Consider the following 24,388-nt stretch of genomic DNA (forward strand, 5'->3'; position numbering starts at 1 on the left):
TCCTCTCCCTCCTCTTCTCCACCCCACCTCTTTCCCTCCTCCCCTCCCCTCCTCTCCCTTTCTCCACCCCACTTCTCTCTCCCTCCTCCTCCCCTCCCCTCCTCTCCCTTTCTCCACCCCACTTCTCTCTCTCTCCTCCTCCCCTCCCCTCCTCTCCCTTTCTCCACCCCACTTCTCTCTCCCTCCTCCTCTCCTCTCCCTCCTCCCCTCCCCTCCTCTCCTTTTCCTCCTCCCCTCCTCTCCTCTCCCTCCTCCCCTCCTCTCCTCTCCCTCCTCCCCTCCTCTCCTCTCCCTCCTCCCCTCCTCTCCTCTTCCTCTTCCCCTCCTCTCCCTCCTTTTCTCCACCCCACCTCTCTCCCCCTCCTCCCCTCCCTCCTCCTCTTCCACCCCACCTCTTTCCCTTCTCTCCCTCCTCTTCTCCCTCTTCTTCCCCTCCTCCTGTTCTCCACCCCTCCCCCTTCCTCTCCTGTCCCTCCTTTTCTCCACCCCACCTCTCTCCCTCCTCCTCTCCCTCCTCCTCTTCTGCACCCCACCTTTCTCTTTCTCTCTTCCTTTCCACCCCAACCCTAACCATCTTACTTATATACACATCATGTCATTGCAGCTTTTATTCTTTTAAGCATCTCCTGCGGCCTCTTGGTGTCTGTTCTGTTGTCTCCTTTTGCTCTCTGTGGCTCGTCCCTCACAGTAGCTCACACGCTTGTGATTTGGGAAGATGGATATGGAACCCTTTTGCTTGATTTTACCCACAGAGCAAATCCTCCCAACCTAACCAAGGGGCCTTTTCCTCCAGGTCAAGACTCCTACCCTCTTTACAGAAGGCTTCCCGACCTCAGCCCCCTGGCAGCTTAATCTCAGAGGAGACTCTCCTTCCCGTCCTCCCTACCCCTAGCTCCCCTAAAGTCCACATGGAAAACTTGTTTTAGAAAACTCCGCCCCACCCAGTTCAGGCCAGCTCACTGACACTCTCCTGTACCCTCAAAGCTTCTGTCTGACAAAACGAGGGTTGCAGCCCTCCCCCCTCTCACCTTCTTATGTTTCTTCACAGTCCATGGTACCAGCTGTCGTATTTTATACCCGTTTGCTAAACTGCTTCTTGTAGGACGCCCCCGCACTAGAATGCGATGACTTGTTCATTTATATATCCTTCGCAACTAGTGCAATGCCCAAAATATAAGTGTTAAACCATTATGTGATGGGTGATTGAGCAAACGAGCAGCAGCACCTGTCTCCGGAACGCACTCCGTCTGGCAGCTGAGCCAGACGGGGACAGTTAGCTGCGAGACGGAGAAATGGCTTCTGCCGTGGGGGAGGGGAGTGGGAAGAGAGCTCCATCCAGACTGGAGGTCAGGGACTTCTCTGTCCAGGCTGGAGGGGGTGGTGGGTGTACCAAGCTGAGACGCTAAGGATGTGGAGCCATCATTCCACGAATTAAAGACATCAAGGACAGGGGGTGGGAGGTTCCAGAAAAAGACCAGCCCAAAGATGAGAAGGATGCTATCCAGAGAAACGAAAGTCGTTTGGTGTGGCAAGATCCAGGAAGGAGAACGAGGCTGGAGAGAGGTCACAGGTCAGGCCCCTATGCCCCCAAGATCCACTGGTAGTTGGCAGGGAGGAGGAGGAGGAGGATGTGGGATGCTTTAAGCTATGGACAGAATGTGCTGAGGCCGTGGAAAGGACAGGGTTCTGGGGAGGCAAAGAGGCCTGAAGGAGGCTCTGTCCAGAGTGGGGCTGGTTCTGAGCCAGGGCTGACGATACAGTGGGGCCCATTGGGGTTCCTGCTGGCAACAGGAAGAACGTTCTGAGTGGGTTGAGAGAGTGGGCTCGTTTGATGGGCAGGGGGGCTGCTCAGTTGGTAATGGCTGGGGTGATTTGAAAGATGAAAAGCCCGCATCCCGGGCTCCTGAGCCAATACTTTTTAATTAGGGTTGGATTTAGCAAACATAAAAATAGATATATGGGACATGAGGCTCAATCTGAATTTCAGATAACTGAGTAACTTTTCGGAGTGAGCGCGTCTTCAAAAGTGCAATTCCTTTGCATTATCTGGAATTCTCTTTTTCAATACACCCCAGGGCCTTCTTGATCCTACACCTAACAAATGCCCCCTCAGAGTCTTTCTCTGAGCAGTGTCCCCAAACTCCATCCCCAGACTTCCTCCCTTCCTCCCAGTTTAGAAGCCCATGAGCTGGGTCACCTATGCTGGGAAGACTAGTTAACCTGGCAACCCATACCTCTCTGGGTTGCCCCAACTCCACACCCAAACTGGGGTATTTACCTGAAATGCTACCCCAGAGCCTGGCGCTCCCCCACCCCACCCCTGGTGGAGCTCAGAGCCACAGGCTTAGGCTGCCTCTATGGCCACATCCTCCATTAGGTGGTTCTAGGCTTACTCGCTTTGAGAGGCCAGGCCCTGGCCTTGAGCAAGGCCCTGCTACACCTGAGCCTTCCCCATCTACCCAGAGGTCCCAATTCCCATGATCCCTCAGTACCCTCATTAGCATGGAGACCCAGACCAAAGGTCTCCACACTGGACTAACCCTGGGGATCAATCCGGTGGAGGATGCTGCCTGAAACCAGAGTAGGAATGAGGCCTTTGCTGTGGTACAAATGGGGAAAGATTCAGGAAGGGTACGATAAACGGACCAACAGAGGACTCAGGAACTGGGGGGTTGGGGGGTGGGGGGTGGAGACTCGGGCTAGCCTGAGGCTGCACTGTGTAGGGAACATCATTGGTACAATAGGGACAGGAAGGGTTGAGCAAGGTCCTCCTCCAAAAAAAGTGGGAGAGAGGGGCTGCAAAACAGGAATGGAAGGATATGCCTAAGGAGCTGCTGTGAGGGGGTCAGACAGCACCAGGCCTGGGACCTTGAGTGGCTTCCCTCATTGAAGCTGTTAGCAATAACGGGGCTGAGGAGATGGTTTAGGACATAAGAGCCTTGTGTACAAGCGTGAGGCCCTGAGCTCAGACCCCAGCACCTATGTAAGAAGCCAAGTATGGTTCCAGGAGCCTCCAGTTACTGGGTGATTGTTGGGGGTGCTGGCTGTCAGCCTGGCTCTGCTTTGGGTGAGAAACCCTGTCTCGAGGAAATAAGATAAAAAGCCATAGAACAGGACACCCAGCATCCTCCTCTGGCTCCGGTACTCATGTGCAAGGGTGCACAGGCACACATATACCACACACACATGCACACCCAAATAATAACGCAGATACAAATCTACTGACAGCAGTAACCATCTGTTGAGACCTCGCTGTGGTAGGACTTGAGTGGATCCTTTCTTTTACTGAATCTTCCAAAACCTTACTACTGTCGTCCCTGCTGTAGATGGGGAAATAAGGCACGGAGAGGCCGGACAACTTGGCCACAGCCATAGAGCTAGAATCTGAGCCCAGGCAACCTGGCCCAGAGCCTGGACCACTCTCCAGCCAGTAAAGAGCTAAGACATAATTACCCAGAAAGGCAGAGCATCCTCTGCAGAGGGTGGCATCCAGCTCTGATTCCCTTACTGTTCAAGCACATGTGTCTAACGGCTGGCATGGGACCCAACCTGGTGCCAGGAAGGGCTGGGCACAAAGCCCCCAAAAGGGACCTTGGTCAGATGCATAGGGAAGGAGACAATGGATGTGTGATCCGGGGGTCTCTACTCGCCTACTGTGCAAAGGGTTGTCCTCCCACAGACAACATCTGCATTTCCAGGGGCAGTTTTGGCACCAATGCCTTGGCGTACAGGCCAACAGCGCCCCCTGCTGTCCATCCTGGAGACAGCGCTGATTTAACAAGCACTGTTTCCCACCTGGTCTGACAGGCAGCACAGATGTTTGCCCACTGTGGGCAGAGAGTTTGTAAATGGTGAACACCCCCCGCCCCCCATGTATACGCAATAGTCTAGCATCTAGATCCCTCAAGCCCAGCTGGCTCAGCTTCAGGGAAAGGGACAAAAGCCTGGCGTTGACTGCTCGTCTATACCATCTGTGGTGGTTAAAACAAGGAGGAAGGACTGGGTTCCCTGACCCTTGGAAAGATAGAAAGTTGAGGTCATCAACACCTTGGACTGGTAAAAGAAAGAGTGGCTCCAAGCACAGGCCACAATCCTGTAAGTGCAGAGCAGGGTGCAAAGTGTGGTCCAGCCTAGTGTAGATTCCTGACTTCCGAGTTAGAGCTCGGTCCATAGCCTGGCCAATGGAGTTGCATCCAGACACGAAGGACCAAGATGAAGAGTCACACACTGCCGTCAGCCCCAGGTAGTTCTGGGAGATGGAAAGGGTCCCCCAAGGGTACAGTAGACTCTGTTGTCCCGCCACCAGCCTACCACCTTCCCTGGATGAGCCAAGGCCAAGGGCTGCTGGAAGTAGTGAAGGCTGAAACTATAGGGCAGGAGATGGGTTAGTGTGTCATCTGGGAGAAGCTGACTGCCTCCATCACTGCCTTGGCTTCCGCGTCCGAGTAACGCTTCTGTGAGCAGAACCACAGGAAGAGGAAGAAACCTGCAAGGCAGGCTGGTTAGTGAGGAGGTCACTAGAACCCAACAACCTCTTACTGGGGGACAGAGGGACAGACCCAGAGGACACACTTCTTGGTAAATGTGCCCCTAGACAAGCTTAAACGAAGCTGTAGGCTCAGTCATCACCCACCCTTGGGCCTCGGTGACTAGCCCCCTCCCAGCGTCTGTGGCCCTGGGAGTTCCTGCAGACTTACCATAGAGCGAGTTGAAGATGGTGAAGAGGAAGACCTGGGGCAGCAGGAACACACTGAAGGAGAAGAAGGCCAGGGACCAGGTGGTGCCCAGTAGCACAGTGAGACCCAACACCATGACAATGTCCCGACAGGCCCAGGGACTCAGTGCCTTCTCCCGTTTCCGTAGCCTGCACAAAATCCACAGAGCCCAGGCCAGCACCACCAGGTTGAAGAGAGATGTGAGGCCACCATAGCCCATAACCAGGATGCTGTGTACCATGGGACTGCGTACCCAGCACCTGCAGGAGGAGGGAGAAGGCCAGGATTAGCATGGCCCCAAGACCTGTGGGAAGCCAAGCGCACCCAGAGCCTTGGGACCAGCTCTTGTCCCTGACTGGTCTTGATGTCCCAACGGTCATAACTTGCCTGACAGTTCAAATGCCAAAGCTCCTCTGCCCAGCTTCCTATCTGTCACCTCTACCCCCTTATTGAAGTGCCTCCTCTCAACCATGACGCCTTAAGCCTCAAATCTGACTCAACTGAACCTCCTCCCTCCTTCTCCTGCCTCACCTGAGCAACATTCTAGCAGATGGCTGGCCTGGGCTCTCGCTCTGGAAGCTTCCTCTTCCACCCTACCCCACTGTACTGGCTGGTTTTGTGAGTCAACTTGACACAAGCTGGAGTTATCACAGAAAAGAAGACTCAGTTGTGGAAATGCTGTCATGAGATCCCGCTGTAAGGGGTCAACTAGTGATCAAGAGGGGAGGACACAGCCCATTGTGGGTGGTGCCATCCCTGGGCTGGTGATCTTGGGTTCTATAAGAAAGCAGGGTGAGCAAGCCAGGGGAAGCAAGTCAGTAAGTAACATCCCTCCATGGTCTCTGCATCAGCTCCTGCTTGAGTTCCAGTCCTGACTTCCTTTGGTGATGAACAGCAATGTGGAAGTGTGAGCTGAATAAACCCTTTCCTCCCCAACTTGCTTCTTGGTCATGATATTTGTGCAGGAATAGGAACCCTGACTAAGACACCCACCATTGTCATCATCTTGCCACCACCTTTGTGCAATGGTGATCCTTGACCTTTGCCCCACCTAGACCTGAGCAGTGCATAGAGCGCCACCCATGGCATGCAAGAATGGGGGAGCAGGTTAGCAGTAGGGAAAGCACACAGAAGGCATTGAACTTGAGGTGCCTCCGGGCCCTGGCCTCTCTAGGACATCTTCAAGGCAGGTGCTATTCTTTACTCAGGTCAGAGACCACACCCATGGCCAACATGGTCATCCCAGGCAATCCTAGGCATGCCAGGGGCAGGCATCTAACCATCTCCATTCTACAGTTAGGGAAACCGAGGTTTCTGCTCAGGAGCACACCCTGGTTAGGGGCAAGGGTAGGACTTGAAGCTCCTTGGTCTGGGCACTGAGTCTGAATTCCTGTCACAATCATGCATTTAGATCTCTCCAATTCCATCCTGGGGCCCTGACACTGGAGTCACAGTGTCCTTGGACATCATTTGGGAGAGTCATGCACACTGACTGGTAGCCAGCATTGAGCACCCTTTGCTTTTGCTTCTACAGAACATTCTAGCATGAAGGCTTGAACCACTGCTCACTACTCCAGCACTGCTGCGGCATGACCGGACTGTGTTTGAGGGGTGCTTTTTAAACTGTCATTTCAGTTTAAGAATGTAGACAGGTAAAAGGTGGGTAGATGGGTATGGAGATGACAGATAGATAGATAGATAGATAGATAGATAGATAGATAGATAGATACATACATACATACATACATACATACATACATACATACATGCATTCATAGACGGATAGATAGAAAGATGGATGGATACATACATACATATATATATAGATAGATACATAGATGAATGGATAGGAAGAAAGATGGATGGATGGATGGATGGATGGATGGATGGATGGATGGATGGATAGGTAGGTAAGTACATAGATACATATATAGATAGATACTTATATACATAGATAGATGGATAAATAGAAATAAAGAAGGATGAATGGATGGATAGATTAGATACATACATACATATATAGATAGATACTTGGATACATAGATAGATGGATAGATAGATAGATAGATAGATAGATAGATAGATAGATGATAGAGAGATAGAGAGATGGCCTGAAGGCACTGTGGTCAGGTGCCAGCCAAGCTAAGCAGCTCTGGGGCCCGCACTAGATCAAGCCACAGAATCAACCCATTTGATCATGTGATATATGTCCAAGTGTTCCCAGGAGGCCTTCCTAACTGGTCCCAGAGACTCAGCAAGTATTGGTATCCACTCTATGGCTTCCTAGTCAGTCAGCCCAGAGCAGGTCTCCATCCCTGCAGAAACCTCAGGGACACTGAAAGGGTGGGCAGAACCCACGGGAACCCCCCATCTAAACTATGGCTGCCTCTTTGACTCCCAGCCATGACTTCACCACAGAGGTACACATGGCCCTTCTACCTCACCAGGCACTCACATGGACACATTCTGGAAGCCGGTACCATTTTCCTGGCTTTTGGAGAAAGAGATCACACATGGTCCATACACTGAGCTCTTGATCATCAGAAGAAGCAGCACCAAGAGGGCTGGAAACCCTGAGGGGTAAGACAAAGACTCGGGAGATGATCCTTGGGCCTGGTGACAGGGGAGGGCTGCACACTGTGCCAAGCCTCAGCTCCAGAACTTTGGTGAGATTCCAGTCCTGAGTGGCAGTGGTGGTGGGGGTCACCTGGGAAGTGGTAAGGAGCTAGCAGGAGGTGGCATGGGTTGGGAAATGCGAAAGAAAATGGAGACAAAAGATGGGCCGGAGCGGTGACGGAGGGGTCTACAAGGGTGCTTCTGTGGTAAAGATGAGAACGGAGATTTCGATGTGGTGCGGTGAAGGTGAGGAAGGTGATGGGGTGATTGAGAGGGAGTAGGTGGAAACGGGAGTAAAGCAGGCACGGGTAGCAGAGGCGGGGACAGGGGACTGGGGGCAATGACAGTGTTGAGATTGGAAGTGGTGAAGGCCACAATGGTGGTAACGATGGTGTTGAAAGCAGAGGGAGATAGAGCCATGACGGCAGGAGCCATGACGGTGTTGGGGGTGGAGGGGATGGTGGAGCTGATGGCATTGCTAGAGACAGAGTTAGAGACGGCCACTATGAAAGGCAGGAGGACTTGGGGTCGGCACCCTGTACACTGGGAGTCCCAGAGGTCCCTTACCCCAGCCCAGCACGCAGAGCTTGAGCAAGTACCGGCGGATGTAAACATTGTAGACACGCCCCAGGAGAAGATAGAGGTTGAAGCCTTCGACGCCCATCCAGGTAAGGCTGCTGAGCAACGCGTAGTGTAGGGTGGCAGCCAGCACCGTGCAGACTGACCTGGGCACTGTGGGCGGGACCATCTGGGAGCTCAGAAGGAAGGTGATATTCAGGAGCAGAACAGAGCCATTCAGGTTCATGTGGATGCGTGTGGTGGAGTCACTTAGCTTCCTGTGGGTGGGACATCACCCAGACAGTGGCATGGCTTGGCTCACAGATGCACAATGATGGGGAAACTGAAACAAGTTGGGGAGGAACCTAATGGCTGCCACGTTGTTAAGCTGGCTTATGTCCAGTGACCCTTCCTTCCCTCTGAGTAACACCCACCTGCCCGGGGCGTGAAGGCAGACACTAGGGCAAGAAGGAAGACACGGGCCAGCAATGGGGCAGGCTGGGCAAGGCAGAGGATTACCTGGAGTGGGCATTCAGTAATATGGTGAGCAGCGAGGCCACAATGGAGATGCTGCAACCCACCAGGGAGATGTACTCCAGAGGCGTCTGCAGCTCAGTGGGCACCGGATCTCCAGAGAGCTGCTACAGGGCAAAAGGGGCTGAGAGCCTGAAGCATAGAAGTGTCCAACTCTATCTAGGCTCTGCCAGAGAAGCCGCCCAGACCTCAGCTCCAAGTCCCTTCCCTACAGCCCGGCCCAGTCCTGCCTTGACTGAAGCTGTAGCCTGCATCATGACGTTTGCCACCTATAACTCTTCTCCCTGTTCCTCCCTCAAAGCACTCTTTTTTTTTTTTTTTTTTTTTTTTTTTTTTTGGTGCTGGGGACCGAACCCAGGGCCTTGCGCTTGCTAGGCAAGCGCTCTACCACTGAGCCAAATCCCCAACCCCTTCCTCAAAGCACTCTTGAGCCACTCCCCACAGTTGGGGAACCACTTCTCCCACTGTATGGACAGGTGTACCAACCCTGGTCTGTCTGGGGCCTTCCTCCTGCAGCCCACAGTCATTGAACTGAACCCAAAACAAAGGCCGCGTCAGGGAGGCTCTCGAATTCTATTGGTCCGGAGGCTCTTGAATTCTATTGGTCCGGAGGCTCTTGAATTCTATTGGTCCGAGGGCAGCTAGGCATGAACTACAGATACTGGCAGTTGCATTATCATCCCACCGAGCATCCTAGCTGAGGGCCAAGCCAGGACGGAGCAAACACAGTGGAGGGATAGAGACGGAATCCTGTCTCAGTGTGATTTAGCCCCTGGATCGAGCCATGCCTAAAGCCTAAATAGGCTTTCAAAGGAACGCAAGTCCCTAAGTTTACTTGCGTGACTTAAGCCTGAGAGGCTCGGGCTCACCAACATTATGCTGTCTTTAGCCTTGCGCCTGGCATATCAGGGGCCCCCGCAGCTTTCACCCCCCTCACTCGCTCAAGGTGAATGCCCGCATACCATGAGCACAGCGAAGTAGGTGAGGTGGTTGCAATGGCAGAGAACCTGAGTGGGCGAGGGCTGCTCGGTGTAACAGCCCTTGGGGCTCCAGGCGCCCCAGCTGTGCTTGCCGGCTCCCTCCTTCCAGAAGACACAGGTTACCGTATACCCTTCCTGAAATGAAACCCGGGCGTCAGTCCAGGGGTGCTGGATAAGATCTCCTATTGGGCCTGGGGCCAACATGAGTCAACTACCCCACTGTCAACATTTTGCGGGGTCTGGCTGGGCTTTGACAATCCCAGATGCCGGCCCTGCCTTCACCACAAATTCTCACTGTCCTGGATGAGGAGGCAATCTTCTCTGGGCCTCACTTTATTCATCTGCAAAATGGACCATACACATCCAAGTCATGAGGTTGGCAGAAACACGAGAGACTATTCAATATCCTCGGGGGCAGTGCTGGCCCTGGTGGTACAGGTCTTCTGTAAACTGCTGTTTGCTGCCTCTCCAAGACCCATTGTGAGAAACCCATTTGCAGCCAAGCCCTGTGGTGGAGGTAAGGGGTGTGGTGCAGGCAGACCAAGGAAAGCAGAGAAGAGAGACAGAGGAGCATGGAGTAGGGGTACGTGGATTGAACGGAAGTGGAACAGGACAGTGGGAAGGGCAGTGGCAAAGCTCAGAGGGTAGAAGGAAAGGTCCCTGTGACGTTGAAAATGCAAGCCTTCTTGCCTAGGCTTGGAGACGGACAGTACCAGAAAATCACACTCTGGGCTTCTTCCCAGGGATGCAGGGAGGCCAGGGACCCAGAAGCAGCAGCATCAGGACTTGCGCCGTCCAGGTACCCTTTTCTGTTCTAGCATCAGCACCAGCGCTATCCCCATGTGACCCAGCCCAGCCAATCCACACATCTCAGCTGGATACAACCTGGTTCAGCCACAGATGCGAGTCTGGTTTGCACTGCTGGGGGAAGAACCTTCCGAAAACAGAAGGGAAACCCAGTGTCTTCAGCCTCCACCTTACCAGAGAAATGAAAGCCAAGGCAGGAAAACATCGGTGAGGCTGGAGAAGACTGAACTCTAACAGTGTTCTATCCATGCCTGGATCCAGCCATGCTTGAAGGTGGAACACCCCTGAACATCCACTGATAGGAACATATAATTCCCCTTTAGGGCTTAAGCAAGCTTAAGCTGGCTCTGTAGCCCTAGCAACTGAGCCCCTCCCACAAAAAAAAAAAACTTCTTTCTTGTTTCTTTACAGAAATCTTCAAAGAACAGATTTAAAGTTGTTTCCCAGATGGCGCCACAGTTTTTGGTTTGGCCAAACCAGGGCTGACTGGAAGAGAAAGCATCAGAGCTGGGGTGGAGGCAGGCCCAACAGACAGTACCAGACTCCGATTGTGCCAGAAGCTGATGTTGACTGGCCTCTGAAGGTTGTTCACAGGCCTGTGATCCAGCTGGGCCCCCAGGACATAGTTATTGAGCAGTGAGGAGTTCCGGTCATCCTGGAAGGGTGGTAGAAACGGGGCTAAGTAGAGGGGAGTCAGAGAGACCCTGTGTGAAATGAGAATTCTCGTCCCAGACTCTCCTCCCCATTGCTCTCTGTCTGTCTCCCAACTCAGCACAGACACGGACACCCTAAGGTCTTGGGTCTCACTTGTAGATTGCGACCCTACCTCCCTGTGAGGTATATATATATATATATATATATATATATATATATATATATATATATATATATATATATTTGTCAGTTTGACAAGACCTTGAGTCACCTAGAGTTGAGCTCCTGGGTAGGCCTGTGAGGGATTATGGAGGTCAGGTCAGGCTCTGGATAGGCCTGCCCTACTCTGGCAGGACTTCCACCATGATGAACTGCACCCTGAAATTATGGGCAAGGACAAGCTCTTCCTTCCTTAAGTCCTTTTGTCTCTCCCTAAAGCAGGCAGGGTGAGCAGGGCCCAGAGAGGCAGTGACCACGGCTACACGCTCACAGTGAGCTGGTCCACACCTCCTGCCAACCTGTGGTATAGAAGCCACTTGCTGACCTGAAAGAGGTGTGCAGTGAAGAAGTAGACGCAGATGAGTCTGAGCTCAGCAGGCCGAGAGGTCACACAGGCGTTCTTGGTCAGCTCAGCAGGAAACTGCATGGCATGTGGGGCCCACGCCTGCCGATGGCAGCAGATGGGCTGAGTCCACAGGTCCAGTCCTAACCTCTTGAGGTTCCCTCCCCATTAAACCTTACCAACCTTACCTGAGCCTCCACCTTCTGACAGCACCTCCCTACCTCTCCACCCATCTTCATCTCCTAAGAAAAGAACCACCCCAGTGCACACCCCAGCACTGGCCAAGCATCCCTTCCAGTTTACACCAGAGTCCTGAAAGGACGCAGGTGACCCTAGCTGCTGCCAGCCCGGGGGGGGGGGGGACTGCTTTCTGCCTCTAGGCAACGTGGAGAGGAAGACCCTGACCAGGAGAGGTCACAGAGTACCTCCTCTTTCTGATCTTCCCACAGCAAGGCAGATGAGGCCACTCCCGGCTGATGGGGGCACGGCAAGGACAGGGAACTACAGGACTTTCCTAGCTGCCTCTGACCTGGGAGACATTTGTCAGGGTGGCACTGGACAGGGAGAGACCAGGAAAGCCGCAGCTCAGCTTGAAGACCAGAGACTGGATGGAGTTCGTCTGCAAGGTCAAGTTGTGCCCATGGAAGCTGGCGTTGAGCAACATCTGTTCCAGGTGGTGGATAAACCTGGAAATGGGGAGAAGGAGCTGGAGACAGCCTAGGGATGGGGTCTCCCTCCCAGCCCTCCCACCATCACATCTCTGCTCCCCAACCTCCAACCCCTGTGTACCTAAGTCTTAGAGTCCCTACCTAGAAGATGCAGGGACCTTTTTGGTTTATAATGTTTCATCAAGGATTGTCAATAGACAAAAAAAAAAAAAAAAACTGTTGGAAGACTGTATCAAGCCTTTCCTGCAACTCCAGATTTTGATAGCAGGGACGCGGTGGGTACTCAGAATGCAGGTATGGCTAAGGGTATTGCTGACTCACCTCACTCTGGAAGACAAGGCCCGGCCTATGGGCCGCTCAAGGCGCTTCATCAAGTTCAGTATCTCTGGCAGGGTTTCTGTGGACAGTGGGACTCAGACCTTGACCCAGCTTCTCAGCCTTCCTCCCCCAGGGAGCCATCGCTTACCTACTAGGACAACTTGAGCAGCCAGAAGGCACAGGCAGAAGAAAAGGGCCTGGTGTTGATCCATGACCTCAGCCGGTATCCTCCTGACCTTGGAGAGGGGATAACCACAGTCACGACAGTGAAGATGCTACTTCTGCCTTCTAGACATTTCTGCATTTCCCCAGCATTCTCCTCTTCTTCTTCTTCCTCTTCCTCTTCTTCTTCTTCTTCTTCTTCTTCTTCTTCTTCTTCTTCTTCTTCTTCTTCTTCTTCTTCGTTTGTTGTTTATTCTTCTTCTTGTTGTTTGTTTATTGTTTATTGGTTTTGGTTTTGTTATTGAGATAAAGGTCTTTTGTAGCCTAGGCTGGCCTCAAACTTGCTATGTAACTGAGGGAGCCCTTGAACTTCTCATCTTCCTACTTCCCCCCAGCAAAGTGCTGAAACTGCAGCAATTCACCCCAACACCCAACGGTACTGAGGCTCTAACCCAGGGCCCCACACATGCCGAGTAAGCACTCCACCAGCTGAACTACATCCTTAATCTGGGATGCTCCTCCAACTCCTGTATCTCACAGATAAGGAAAGTCAGGCTTAGGGGCCAAAGAGTCTTTGCTTGAAGGTAGCTGAAGTCAAGTATCCCTAACCCCAGAAGACTTGGCCACTGAAATAATAGCTGCCCGGCCTGAGAGTCTCCCTGGGGGAGTTCCCCAGCCTCACTGGGTTGGGGAGGGGCACCACTAAGAGCAGGCAAGGCATACATAATATTGACCTATCCTGCATAAGAATCTTTGACCTCCTTTCCTGAGTTTCTCTGTGTTGATAGATCTTGCTTAGCATGTTCAAGGCCCAGGTTCAAAAAGAAGGCCCCAGCGCCTCAATAAAAAGAGAAGGGAATAAATGAATGAATGAAGGGAGATAGCTCAGTGGGTAAGCCCTTGCCACATAACCGTAAGGACCAGAGTTTGGATCTCCAGAACCCATGTAAATGCTGGGTGACCAAAGTGACCATCTCAGAATGCACATAGGGGATCCCCCAGAGCAAGCTGGCTAGTGAGATTAACCATATTGGTGAGCTCTGGGTTTGATTGAGAGTCCTTGCCTCATTGAATAAGGATGGGAGGGAAAATGGATGGATGATAGATAGATAGATAGATAGATAGATAGATAGAGATAGATGATAGATGATAGATGAATAGATGATAGATAAATAGATAGATGTTAGATAGATAGATAGACAGAGAGATAGATGATAGATGATAGATAGATGTTAGATAGATAGATAGACAGAGAGATAGACGATAGATGATAGATAGGTGATAGATAGATAGATAGATAGATAGATAGATAGATAATAGATGTAAAAATAAATTTGGGGTTTGTTTGTTTGTGTTTTGAGACAGGGTCTCAGTATGTAGCTCTGGCTGTCCTGGAACTCACAATATAGACCAATCTGGCCTCAAACTCATAGTGATCCCCCTGCCTCTGCCGCAGAAGTGCTGGGATCAAAGGCATGGCTATTTCTTGCCCTTGTAATGTTGTTAACGATATGGCAACATTGTTCATTTAAGCAAAGACAGACTAACTAATCGATTTGATATAAAAATCTTGACCGAAGAATAGAATGATATAGAAAGAATTCCATGTATACGGCAAATGAACCTGAAGAATCTTGCTTGGTCCTTTTGCCAGGCAAGCAGGATCCAAGCAGACATCCATGACTGGTGGTCAGATGTGCTTCTTTCTTCTTTGAACATAGCACAGCGTCAGACCTTAAATGTTTCCCAAATTGTATTTCTGCGTTGTTACTTAATTCAGCAGAATGCAGCCACGAGCCCCAAAGGACTGGTTTGGAAAGGAAAACGGTTTAGCAAAAATAAGCAAAACAATCGTCCCCGCCGTGGCACACAGCAGACAGAGTCTGTTTATGCAATCATCTGTTAAGAATGTGCCTAACCTGATCAGTGGGACTTACTTCCCATTAAACAGCTTTGGGGAGCCAATTAAAGCTATTAAGGAAAGAATTTTCAAAAATAGGGCCAGCGAGATGGCTTAGGCAGTAATGGTGCTTTGTGCGTGATAAACATTATGACCAAAACATTTGGGTGGGGGAGCTCAGCGTGCAGCTTACATTCTCTCATGAAGAGAAGTCAGGGCAGGAACTGAAGCAGAAGCTCACTGACTTAGTCCTCATGGCTTGCTCAGCCTGCTTTCTTACAGAACCCAGGACCACCGGTCCAGCGGTAGCACCGCCCACAGCGGGCTGGCCCCTCCCACATCGTCATTAATCAAGCGGCTCTGATGGGATCAATTTCTCAACAAATGTTTCCTCTTCCTAAGATGAGTTTAGCTTATGTCAAGTTGACAAATAAAAACAAACAAACAAAAAAACGCCCACTCTGCACAGGCCTGACTACCCGAGTTCCTTCTTCAGAGCTCACGGAGAAAGGAGAGAACCCACTCCCAAAGGCTGGCCCTCTCCCTGTGTGCCGTGCAGAAGCATGACCACGCAGGAAAGTAAATAAATGTAAAAATAAATAAGTACGCTGCACGTGTTTCCACTCGCCCAGGTGCGCGCACACTGGCGCACAACACAGCAATCAGTTAAAGCGCCGGCTGGTTTTATGCCAGTTTGATACAAGCTAGAGTCATTTGGGAAGAAGGATTCTCAGCTGAGAAAGTTTCCCTATCAGACTGACCTGTGGTGCATTTTCTCTAATGACTGATAGGAGACTCCCCAGCTCACTGTGGGAGGTGCCAGTTGGTAGCCCTGGGTGCTTTAAGAAAGAAGCAGGCTGGGGTTGGGGATTTAGCTCAGTGGTAGAGCGCTTGCACTAGCAAACGCAAGGCCCTGGGTTCGGTCCCCAGCTCCAGAAAAAAAAAAGAAGAAAAAGGAAAAAAAAAAAAAAAAGCAGCAGGCCGAGGGCTGGAGATAGCTGTTCAGCATACTGAGTGTTCTACAGAGAGCCTGGGTTCAATTCCCATCCCCACACATTTATGATTCCAGTACCAGGGTTTCTAATACCCTCTTCTGGCTTCCCTGGACATTAGGCACAGACATGGTAAATAGATTTACATAGGCAAACCAAACATCTATACACGTACTTTAAAGAGGGCGGGGAAGCTGAACAAGCCAGTAAGCAGCATTGCTACATGGCCTCTGCTTCTGATCCTACTCCTAGGTTCCTTGAGCCCCAACCCCAATTTCCCTTCACGATAGACTATAAGATATAAGCCAAAATAAACCCTTTCTTCCTCAAGTTGCTTTTGGACATGGTGTTCTGTCACAACAATAGAAAAACCTAAGACAATAAATAAATTAAATTCTAAAGATTACGAAAATAAAAAGAGCTATGGGTATAGCTCAGTGGTAGAGCGTTTACCTAGCATGTATGAGGAGTTAGGTTCAACCCTTAGTAACACACAAAGAAACAGAGAAAGAGGGGCTTTCGATGACTCCTCTGTGTGTGTGTGTGTGTGTGTGTGTGTGAGAGAGAGAGAGAGAGAGAGAGAGAGAGAGAGAGAGAGAGAGAGAGCGCAAGCACTGGGGTGAGAGAGAGAGTAAGGTGTGTGTGTGTGAGAGAGAGAAAGAGAGAGAGAGAGAGAGAGAGAGCACTGGGGTGTAGCTCAGTGGTATAGTGCTTGCCTCATCCGCTCCATGGCAACACCACACACACTGAAACTAAACAAACAGCTAAGTATCTACCATATAAGCCTGAAGTAGCTGTGGATGGTTTATCTGAGAAATAAAAACCTACATCCACAAGTAAATCTGTACACCGACATTCACATTAGCTTTACTAATAATATCCCAAAGTCGGAGGGCTGGCGGGATGGTATCAGTAAGGGTTCTTGCCACAAAAAACCTGGTGACCTGAGTTCAATGCCTGCAGCCCACGGTAAAGGTTGCAGAGAACCGAATCCATGAAGTTGGCCCTTTGACATCAGCATTACTTCAGTGGCACATGTGGGTCACACCCACACGCACGCACCATACATGTACAATTAGTAACCAGAACAATAGCAAGAATAATAATGACGATGGCCAAAATTGACATCAACCCCAGTGTTCCGATTGGTGAACGGTTAAATAAACTGTAATACAACCATGCCACGAGATGCAACGCAGCAATTTAGACAAAAAATTTTTTAATGTCTATACTTGCCAGGCGTGGTGGCACGTGCCATTAATCCTAGCCCTTGGGAAACAGGTAGGTGGATCTCTATGAGTTCTGGGCCAGCCTGGTCTACTGAGTGAGTTCCAGGCCAGACAAGGATACACAGTGAGCCATGTCTCAAAAAAAGAAAAGAAAGAGAAAGACAGGAGAGAGAGGAAGACAGGGATGGGGGGAGGGACAGAGAGACAGAGAGACAGAGACAGAGAGACACAGTGACAGAAACAGAAACAGAGACACACACACAGAAAGAAAGGGCCAACAACAAAAAAAAACCCTATACACTTACATGAACCTCAAGGGAATTCTACTGAAAAAAACAAAACAAAACAAAACAAAACAAAACAAAAAAACCAAAAGACTCAAAACTGTTAAGGGAGCATGATGTGACCAGCAGAACATGCTTGAAATGAAAATTACAGAGACGCAGATGGGATCAGCGGTTGCCACAGGCAAGGAAGGGCTCCTGAAGCATCTAGGAGTGGGAGCAGGGGACTGCGTGGTGATCGAGGAATTTGTGTTGTAACTGTGCTGGCTGTTCCAGGAGTTGCCACGTGATTAAAATGCACAGAATTTAATCTTCACCTACACTGCTCTGGTGTGTAAAGGAACACGTAGTGAGCTGATGACCTCGGTGAACCACACCAAAGTGTATTTCTTGGGCTTGGGACTACACTATAGGTGTGTAAGGCATCACTATGGGAGAAAATTGGGTGAAGAACACACAGAACTTTTCTGTATGTTTTTTGTTTTTTTTTTGTTTTTTTTTTGTTTTTTTTTTTTGGCAAGCATTCATGAATTTGAAACTTTTCCCAGTTTAGAAAAAGGAAAACCAGGGATGTAGCTCAGTGGTAACTGCTTAGCAAGCAACAGGCCTTGGGTTTAGTTGCCAGCATTAAGAGAGTACAGTGAATTATCCTTTTTTTTTTTTTTTTGGTTCTTTTTTTTTTTTTTTTTTTTTTTCGGAGCTGGGGACCGAACCCAGGGCCTTGTGCTTCCTAGGCAAGCGCTCTACCACTGAGCTAAATCCCCAACCCTTGAACTATCCTTTTTAAAGTTAAAAATGAGCGCACCATAGCATTTTGAGTGACAGAGATTCTGAAAGTCACACACAGGGGCCGAGGTGTGTGACTCATTGGCAGGCCACTTGCCTAGTACATGCAAGGCCCTGGGTTTGATCTCCAGCACTAGAAGATAAAAAAAAAATGTTTTGATGTTGTAAAAACCGGGGTGGGGGGCCTGGAGAGACAACTCAAGCAATTATGAACACTGCCTGGTGTTCTGGAGGACCTGGGTTAGATTCCCCACATACACATGGCAACACATAACCATCTGGGACCACTCTGGTCCCAAGGGATCCAACATCCTCTTCTGACCTCTCTGGATACAAGGCTCACAAGTGATACACAGACAGATAGGTGGGCAAAACATTCTTACATATAAAATAAAACTTAAGGTCGAAAAACTATGTAATCCCACCCTTGCGAAAACAGGTCACATCTCTTACATGTGCAAAAGCAAGGTACACATCTGTGTGCGAGCAGCGTCACCTCTCTGGTACCGTCTGTTTCTAAGGCTTGCCCATATGCTACACTTGCACACGTCCCTGTTTCTATTTACATTTTGGACAGCTTAGACATCTTTCAAATATAAACAGTAAGTAAAGAAATAAATACAAGAAGCTATAAAATGCCAAGCAGTCTTCCATTCTGGAAGTCTAGCTGCTCAGTCCTGGGTCAGTGACCTGCAGGATACTCCCTTCCTTGGACTCTGTTGCAGCTAGCTTCTAATGTTTCTTCGTGCAAGCACAAAGAAGAGAAATGTCTGCTGTTTAATACACAAAGTGGAGCCTGGGCCATTCTGTTCTGCCTTGAAAACACCCCTGGGAGACCCTGCTATCACTGTGTCCAGGGACGCCACCTCTTCAACTACATGTGCTAATGCTAATGTTATCTTAGGTATGAGTCAGAATTAACAGTCCTCTGTTAATAGCATTTAACAGAGCAAGGAGTCTAATGTCCTCTGGCCAGTTCTGGTCTTTTGGTCTTACCAACAATGCAGCCAAGCTGGAATGCCATTCAGTGGTATAGAGCTTGTGGATCATGACCAGACCCTGAGTTCCATCCCCAGGACTGCAAGCAACAAGAAACAATATCGCTGTGCGAATGGCGTTCTCTGTTGGTACACTGGGGCACAACATATCTGTCATTCACTCCTATCCTTTTCCGAGAAGTTTCCCTAACAGGAAAACCAGTCCCTGACTATTACAGGAGCGCAAGTAGTTTCTAGTTTGACATTATTTTTTTTAGTACCACACGATCTTTTATTTGTGATGGTAGGAGCATCATTTTTAATCTTTTGATTTGGTTTGGTTTGGGTTTCAAGGCAGGGTCACAAGGCTTAACCTGAGCTAGCCTCAAACTCACTGTGTAACCGAGGCTTGTCTCAGACTCCGTGTCTTCCTGCCTTCACTCCCCAAGTTCTGAGGTTAACAGGCCCACGCTCTCTACACCTAGGTTTATTTATGTCGCACTGGGGATCAAACCTAGGGCTTTGTGCTTGCTAAACGGAGCACGCTACAAACTGAGCTAAATTGATAGCCCATCTCTTCTCCTAATCCTGTGTGTTACCATGGAAGCCAATCTTAGCAGAGGAATAGGAATTGGGGGACTAGTGCATGATCCACTTACCTTCCTGGGGTCTCAGAGAAGGGAAGTGGGGCAAAGTTTGTGGAGACCAAGGAAGCCTTCAGAGGGACAACATGAACTGTTTCTATTGAGACAGCCTGGGCTAGGATCATAGAGGACGTAGTGACACAGAAAACCTCAGCTGATGGGACTCTAAGTGGAAACACTGAAACCCAGTGAGCAGAAGGATCTGACCTCCAGGGTCAGGGCTCTAAAACCCGATTCCAGGCCTTAGCCATGCTGCTCCCAAGCAGATACACAGAGAGAGGCAGCCTGACTCCATATAGAACTAGAAAAATCAAGACCAGAGCAGAAGTTCGCCCAATCCCACCCCAACGTCCTAGACAGAAGCTGTGGCTTCCACTTCACTCTCATGGGCAAATCTCTCGCTTGTAACCTCTGGTGCCCGCCCTGTCTCTACTGATCGGGACCCAGGCGTCAGCACCCTGTCAACCCCAGGCCATCAGGTTTTTATCCCTGCAGTTCTTCACTTGAAACGCCCTGGGAAACAGGGATGCCTTTCTTGACTTTCCAGGTGGTTCCAGGAGACAGCAAGACAACAAAATACCACGAAAGCCAAGGGTTGGCTTGGGGTTCAACAGCAGCCCTGGAGCCAAGCTAGGACCCAAACCTGGGCTTCAAATTCCAAGCCAGCACCAGCAGCAACTTCCCAATGGTGCCTGGAGAGCTAAGTGGTAGTAGGCAAGTAAGAATATTTTTAATCAATAGGGAGATTAAGAGACATGTGGACAAGAAAGGGGCCTTAGAAAGTTATGGGTTTTCTTTTTTAAAGATTTATTTATTTTCACCCGTGTGCCAGAAGAGGGCCTCAGATTCCATTACAGATAGCTGTGAGCCACCATGTGGTTGCTGGGAATTGAACTCAGGACCTCTGGAAGAGCAGTCAGTGTTCTTAACCGCTGAGCCAGCTCTCCAGCCTCAGCTATGGGTTTAATAATCAGCTCTACTATCCAGTGCCCAGGCTGTGCTGGCCTCACCGACCCTCCAATTTCCTCTATGTAAGATTAGGCCAGAGAGACCCATTTCCCAGGGAGAAGAACTCAACCATTTTTAGGATCCTTTCCTGTGGAAGCCAGCCCCTGCCCTAGGTCTAGTCCTTTAACTAAAGGCCTTGGACAGGAATACATCATTAGTACATGAGCCCCTGCTTTCTACCCAGCATAGATCATGTACCCCAGCCACACCAAGGCCTGCCCAGCACAATGCTCCCGTTTAGACATGGCTCCACAAACAGCTAGCCCTGCTCACCATGGGCTGGGGCTCTGCCTCTGGCTTCCTCTAGTTGCCCCTGGCTGGAATGAGGAAAAGACCAGTCACAACCCAGAAAAAAATACTACTGGATTCATTTCATTTTCTATATGAGAAACTGGGGTTCAGGAGAGCTAGGTCCCCAAAACAGAATCATGCCTTAACTTCACTTCTGAAAGCAGGGGTTTCTTTGGAGTTGGAAGGAGCTGGGTCCCTAGCTCTTCACTCCTGGGATGCCACGAGGCCTGTACACCTGGGAAGGGGCCTGTGGGGTCTGGGGATGGGGACCAATGGGTGGGAGAATGGAGGGATCCAGGGCACTAACCTGTAAGCTTTAGCAGTCACGTCCTCACCGCTGCCTCGAGTCGGTCCTCTAGCTTCTGTAGGGAGAAAAGGAAGTTGCCAAGGGTCGAAAGCTACGGCTTCTCTGTTCACCTCAGGCCACTTGCTACCTAGCTTTTCTGGCCTCACTTCACCCTGTGCTCCTGCATTACTTCTTCTTTTGTGGTAGCAGCCTCTGTTTCCTCTGAGCTGCTGGCTAGAGCAAGATCTCCTTGATCTCACTCTGGCGGTGGGGGTGGGGGTGGGGTGGGAGGATGCTGGGGTCAACCTCCCTAGAAGTGCCAGGAAGGGCAGCATGGTACTGTGGAGGGTTCAAGATGGGCCAGCTCTGCACCCTTGGGCAAGCTATGGCTCCTCCCTGAGTCTCATTTATAGAAAGGGGAAACTATATCTATATTTTTAATATATATATACACATATATACTTATATATTAGAGAATATATATCTTCATTTGTATCAGCAATGAGACCAGCAAGTGTCACAGATACTGAACTGATAGACTAGAGAGGACAGGACCCGGTTCCAGTTGGTCCAGGGTAACTATCAGGAAGTATGGCCAGAACAGCAGGAGGAAAAGTAGACCAGCCTCTTTCTTTAGCCAGCAGTCCCACAAGCCTATCCTCCAACACAACGGTGCTTTCTACAGAACCCTAAAGAGAACGAGGAAGTGATTCAGAGAGAGGGAGCCTACCCAAATTCCCTGCGGGGGAAACCATAACTTAAGAACATGGGCTTCTGCTCCTGGGGTGGCAGGGGGGTGGGGGTGGGGCGGGAATAGAGAAACTGGGAAAGGAAGAAAGCATTGGTCCCAGCAGTCTCCTGCCCTCTACCACCCAAGCCAGCGTCTTCAGAGCCAGTTCAGCACAGCTCACAGAGGGTGCGGGGGGCGGGGGGAGGGGCTCAGAGAGGAAGGGGGCCCCACCCCAGATGCCATCAACGGTTTTGCAGGGCAATTGTGTCTCAACTCCTTGGCCAGACTCCCACTGGGTGACTTAGATAAGCACTTGCCCTCTTAGCATGTTGGCTTTTTTTTTTTCCTGGCTATTGTCTTGTGTGGTGCTTGGCCTCAACCCCAGGGCCTTGTGCTTGTGTAGTAAGCATCTGCACGCTGAGCCACACCCCTAGCTCCCACACACCCATGTTGTAGTTTACTCTGACCATTATAACCAGACATTCGCCTCCTGACCTTTCATAGCAGGGGTCTCCTGGCTGCCTGGACTGAACCACAAGTTCTGAGGTGAGCAGCTGCACTGAAGGCCTAGGTAGAGCTCTGCTCCCCAGGCCCCTACAGCCTCTCTGTTTCCTACCTCATTGTTCTGCCTCCAAGATTGGGATGCTGGTCACCCCTGCATACAACACCTTAGAACTCACCTTCAGACAGTCTTATGCTCAGAAGCCAGATCCATACCTTCCTTAGTCCCTCGGAGGAGATGAGGTCATTGCCATCCCTTGACGAGGGTCTCTCCGCCTGGGGTCAGGGGAGGGGCTGAGAATGACTGGACATTGGAACAGGAAGGAGAGTAACACCCTTCAAATCTTCCCAGTCTTGATAGCAATCAGAAGCCTCCAGTTAGAGACAGAACATCCTTAGCCTCTATCTCAGTTCTGATCTGTCGTGTTGCTGATCTGGGCCAGTTCCCCTTCCTAAAGCAATCCAGCAGTCGCCATACTGACCCAGCACTTGGGGGGACACTCAATCAGCACGGCACACCACAGGCCAGAAGTTCTGGGCTCCAGCAATCCTTCTGGCGTGGCTGGAACTACCTCTGTGCCTAGCAGGCTTTAGTCTCTTTCCAAGTCAGACCTCTGTTCCTCTTCTTCTTGCCCTGCTCCACTCCCTCCACCCCATCCCCCCCACCCATTCTTTATTCTTATTAAAAACAAGGAGTTGAGCACGGTTGGCAGGCACAGTCCTGCGAGCCCCAGCATTCAGGATTCCACAGGAGGTCCCTCTGCTCTAGGCTGGCCTCAGTTACATAGTGAAATCTTGTTTCAAAACACAACAACAAAAAAAAACTTAAAAAAGTTTTATTGTGGTAACACATGCATATATCACAAAATTTACTATTTTATCCAGTTATAGGTATCGAACCCTGCAACATGAAGTACACACACTGTCGCACAACCATAACTATTGTCTGTCACCAAGCTTCTTTGATTTTCCCAAACATAGCACCCCACTCACCAGACCCAAAGGCCTGGCAACCACTCCTCCTATTTGTCTCTATCAATGAAACTACTGTAGCGAACTCCTATAACCAGGATCACATAGGGTGTGTCCTTCCGACCGGCTGATTCCACAATGCACACCCTCAAGATTCAGTCATGTTATACATAGGTCAGAAAGTCTTCCCTAATGCCCTGTGCCTATAATCCCAGCAACTGGGAAGCCAGGGCGGAAGCACCAAGAGTTCAAGGTCATCCTTAGCTACAGACCAAGTCTGAGGTCAACCTGCAGTACATGAGAGACTCTACCTCAGACAAACAGCAGAACCTGTTTCCTGCACTTGGGAGAGAAATGCGGTAGGATCAAATGTGCCAAGCCGGCCTGTGCTACATCACCTTGTCTCAAGAGGAAGGGGGGGGGGGATGTCCTTTTTAAATGTTTAAAATCATTCCACTGTGTATATATAGCACCTTGTTTAAAATTATTCCACTGTGTGTATATATATGCACCACGTTTTTCCTACCCAGTCACCCGTTGATGAGCAGGGGTTCCCGCTACCTCCTGAATTCAGTTCATAGCCCCAATATGCATGGGTGTGCAAGCAATCTTTTATGACAAAGTTTCTAGCTAAATTTTATTTTGTTTTGCTGAGATAGGGTCTTAACTCTGTAATCCTTGGCTGGTCTGAACTTACCGTGTAAACTAAACTGGTCCTGAACTCAGAGACTCGCCTGCCTCTGCCCCCAGAGTATCGGGATTAAAGATGTAAGCCACCACACTACCACATCTACTTAATTTTAAATAGTGTTGCTTTATTTGAATGCTATTCGTTTTATAATTTTTTTTCTATTTACAGTACCTTATGCCCATATCTCCTGTTTACTCTAATAATATGAAGCATTCCCTTAAAATATACTTACATTCTAAAAGAAAAAAAAAATGCCAGTGTGGTCTGGAGAGATGGCTCAATGGTTAGGAGAACCTGGGGGAACGCATGTCAGCTTACACTTGTCTGTGACTCCAAGACGTGACACCCTCACACAGACATACTACAATGTAGGCAAAACACCAGTGCACATAAAATAAATGAAAAAGCAATCTGAAATGCCAATGCGTTGATGGTAATGATAACAGCAAGAACATAGAAGTGACATACTAACACAGGCCACGCTCGATCTCCAGTGTCTCGAGTCTGAAGACAAAACTCCTTG

The 24,388-nt window shown here is 49.9% G+C and overlaps 1 protein-coding gene across 22 annotated transcripts; it reads right to left on the reverse strand.

The window, feature by feature from the left end:
• Window positions 1-1,901: 1,901 nt before the first annotated feature.
• Window positions 1,902-22,828, reverse strand: Adgrg5 (adhesion G protein-coupled receptor G5). 22 transcript variants are annotated; one of them, XM_087594468.1, is made up of 13 exons: window positions 22,419-22,828; window positions 20,993-21,047; window positions 12,561-12,643; window positions 12,416-12,491; window positions 11,956-12,112; window positions 11,409-11,528; window positions 10,749-10,865; window positions 9,386-9,538; window positions 8,409-8,530; window positions 7,899-8,167; window positions 7,171-7,288; window positions 4,698-4,975; window positions 1,902-4,486 (listed from the first exon to the last, which is right to left on the reverse strand). In XM_087594468.1, the coding sequence occupies exons 3-13, from the start codon at window positions 12,622-12,624 to the stop codon at window positions 4,386-4,388; spliced, it is 1,575 nt and encodes a 524-aa protein (XP_087450594.1). In that variant the 5' UTR covers window positions 12,625-12,643; window positions 20,993-21,047; window positions 22,419-22,828; the 3' UTR covers window positions 1,902-4,385.
• Window positions 22,829-24,388: the final 1,560 nt, after the last annotated feature.

Source organism: Rattus norvegicus, chromosome 19 (assembly GCF_021556685.1).
Source record: "Rattus norvegicus strain SHRSP/BbbUtx chromosome 19, alternate assembly SHRSP_T2T, whole genome shotgun sequence".
NCBI classification, from domain to species: Eukaryota; Metazoa; Chordata; class Mammalia; order Rodentia; family Muridae; genus Rattus; species Rattus norvegicus.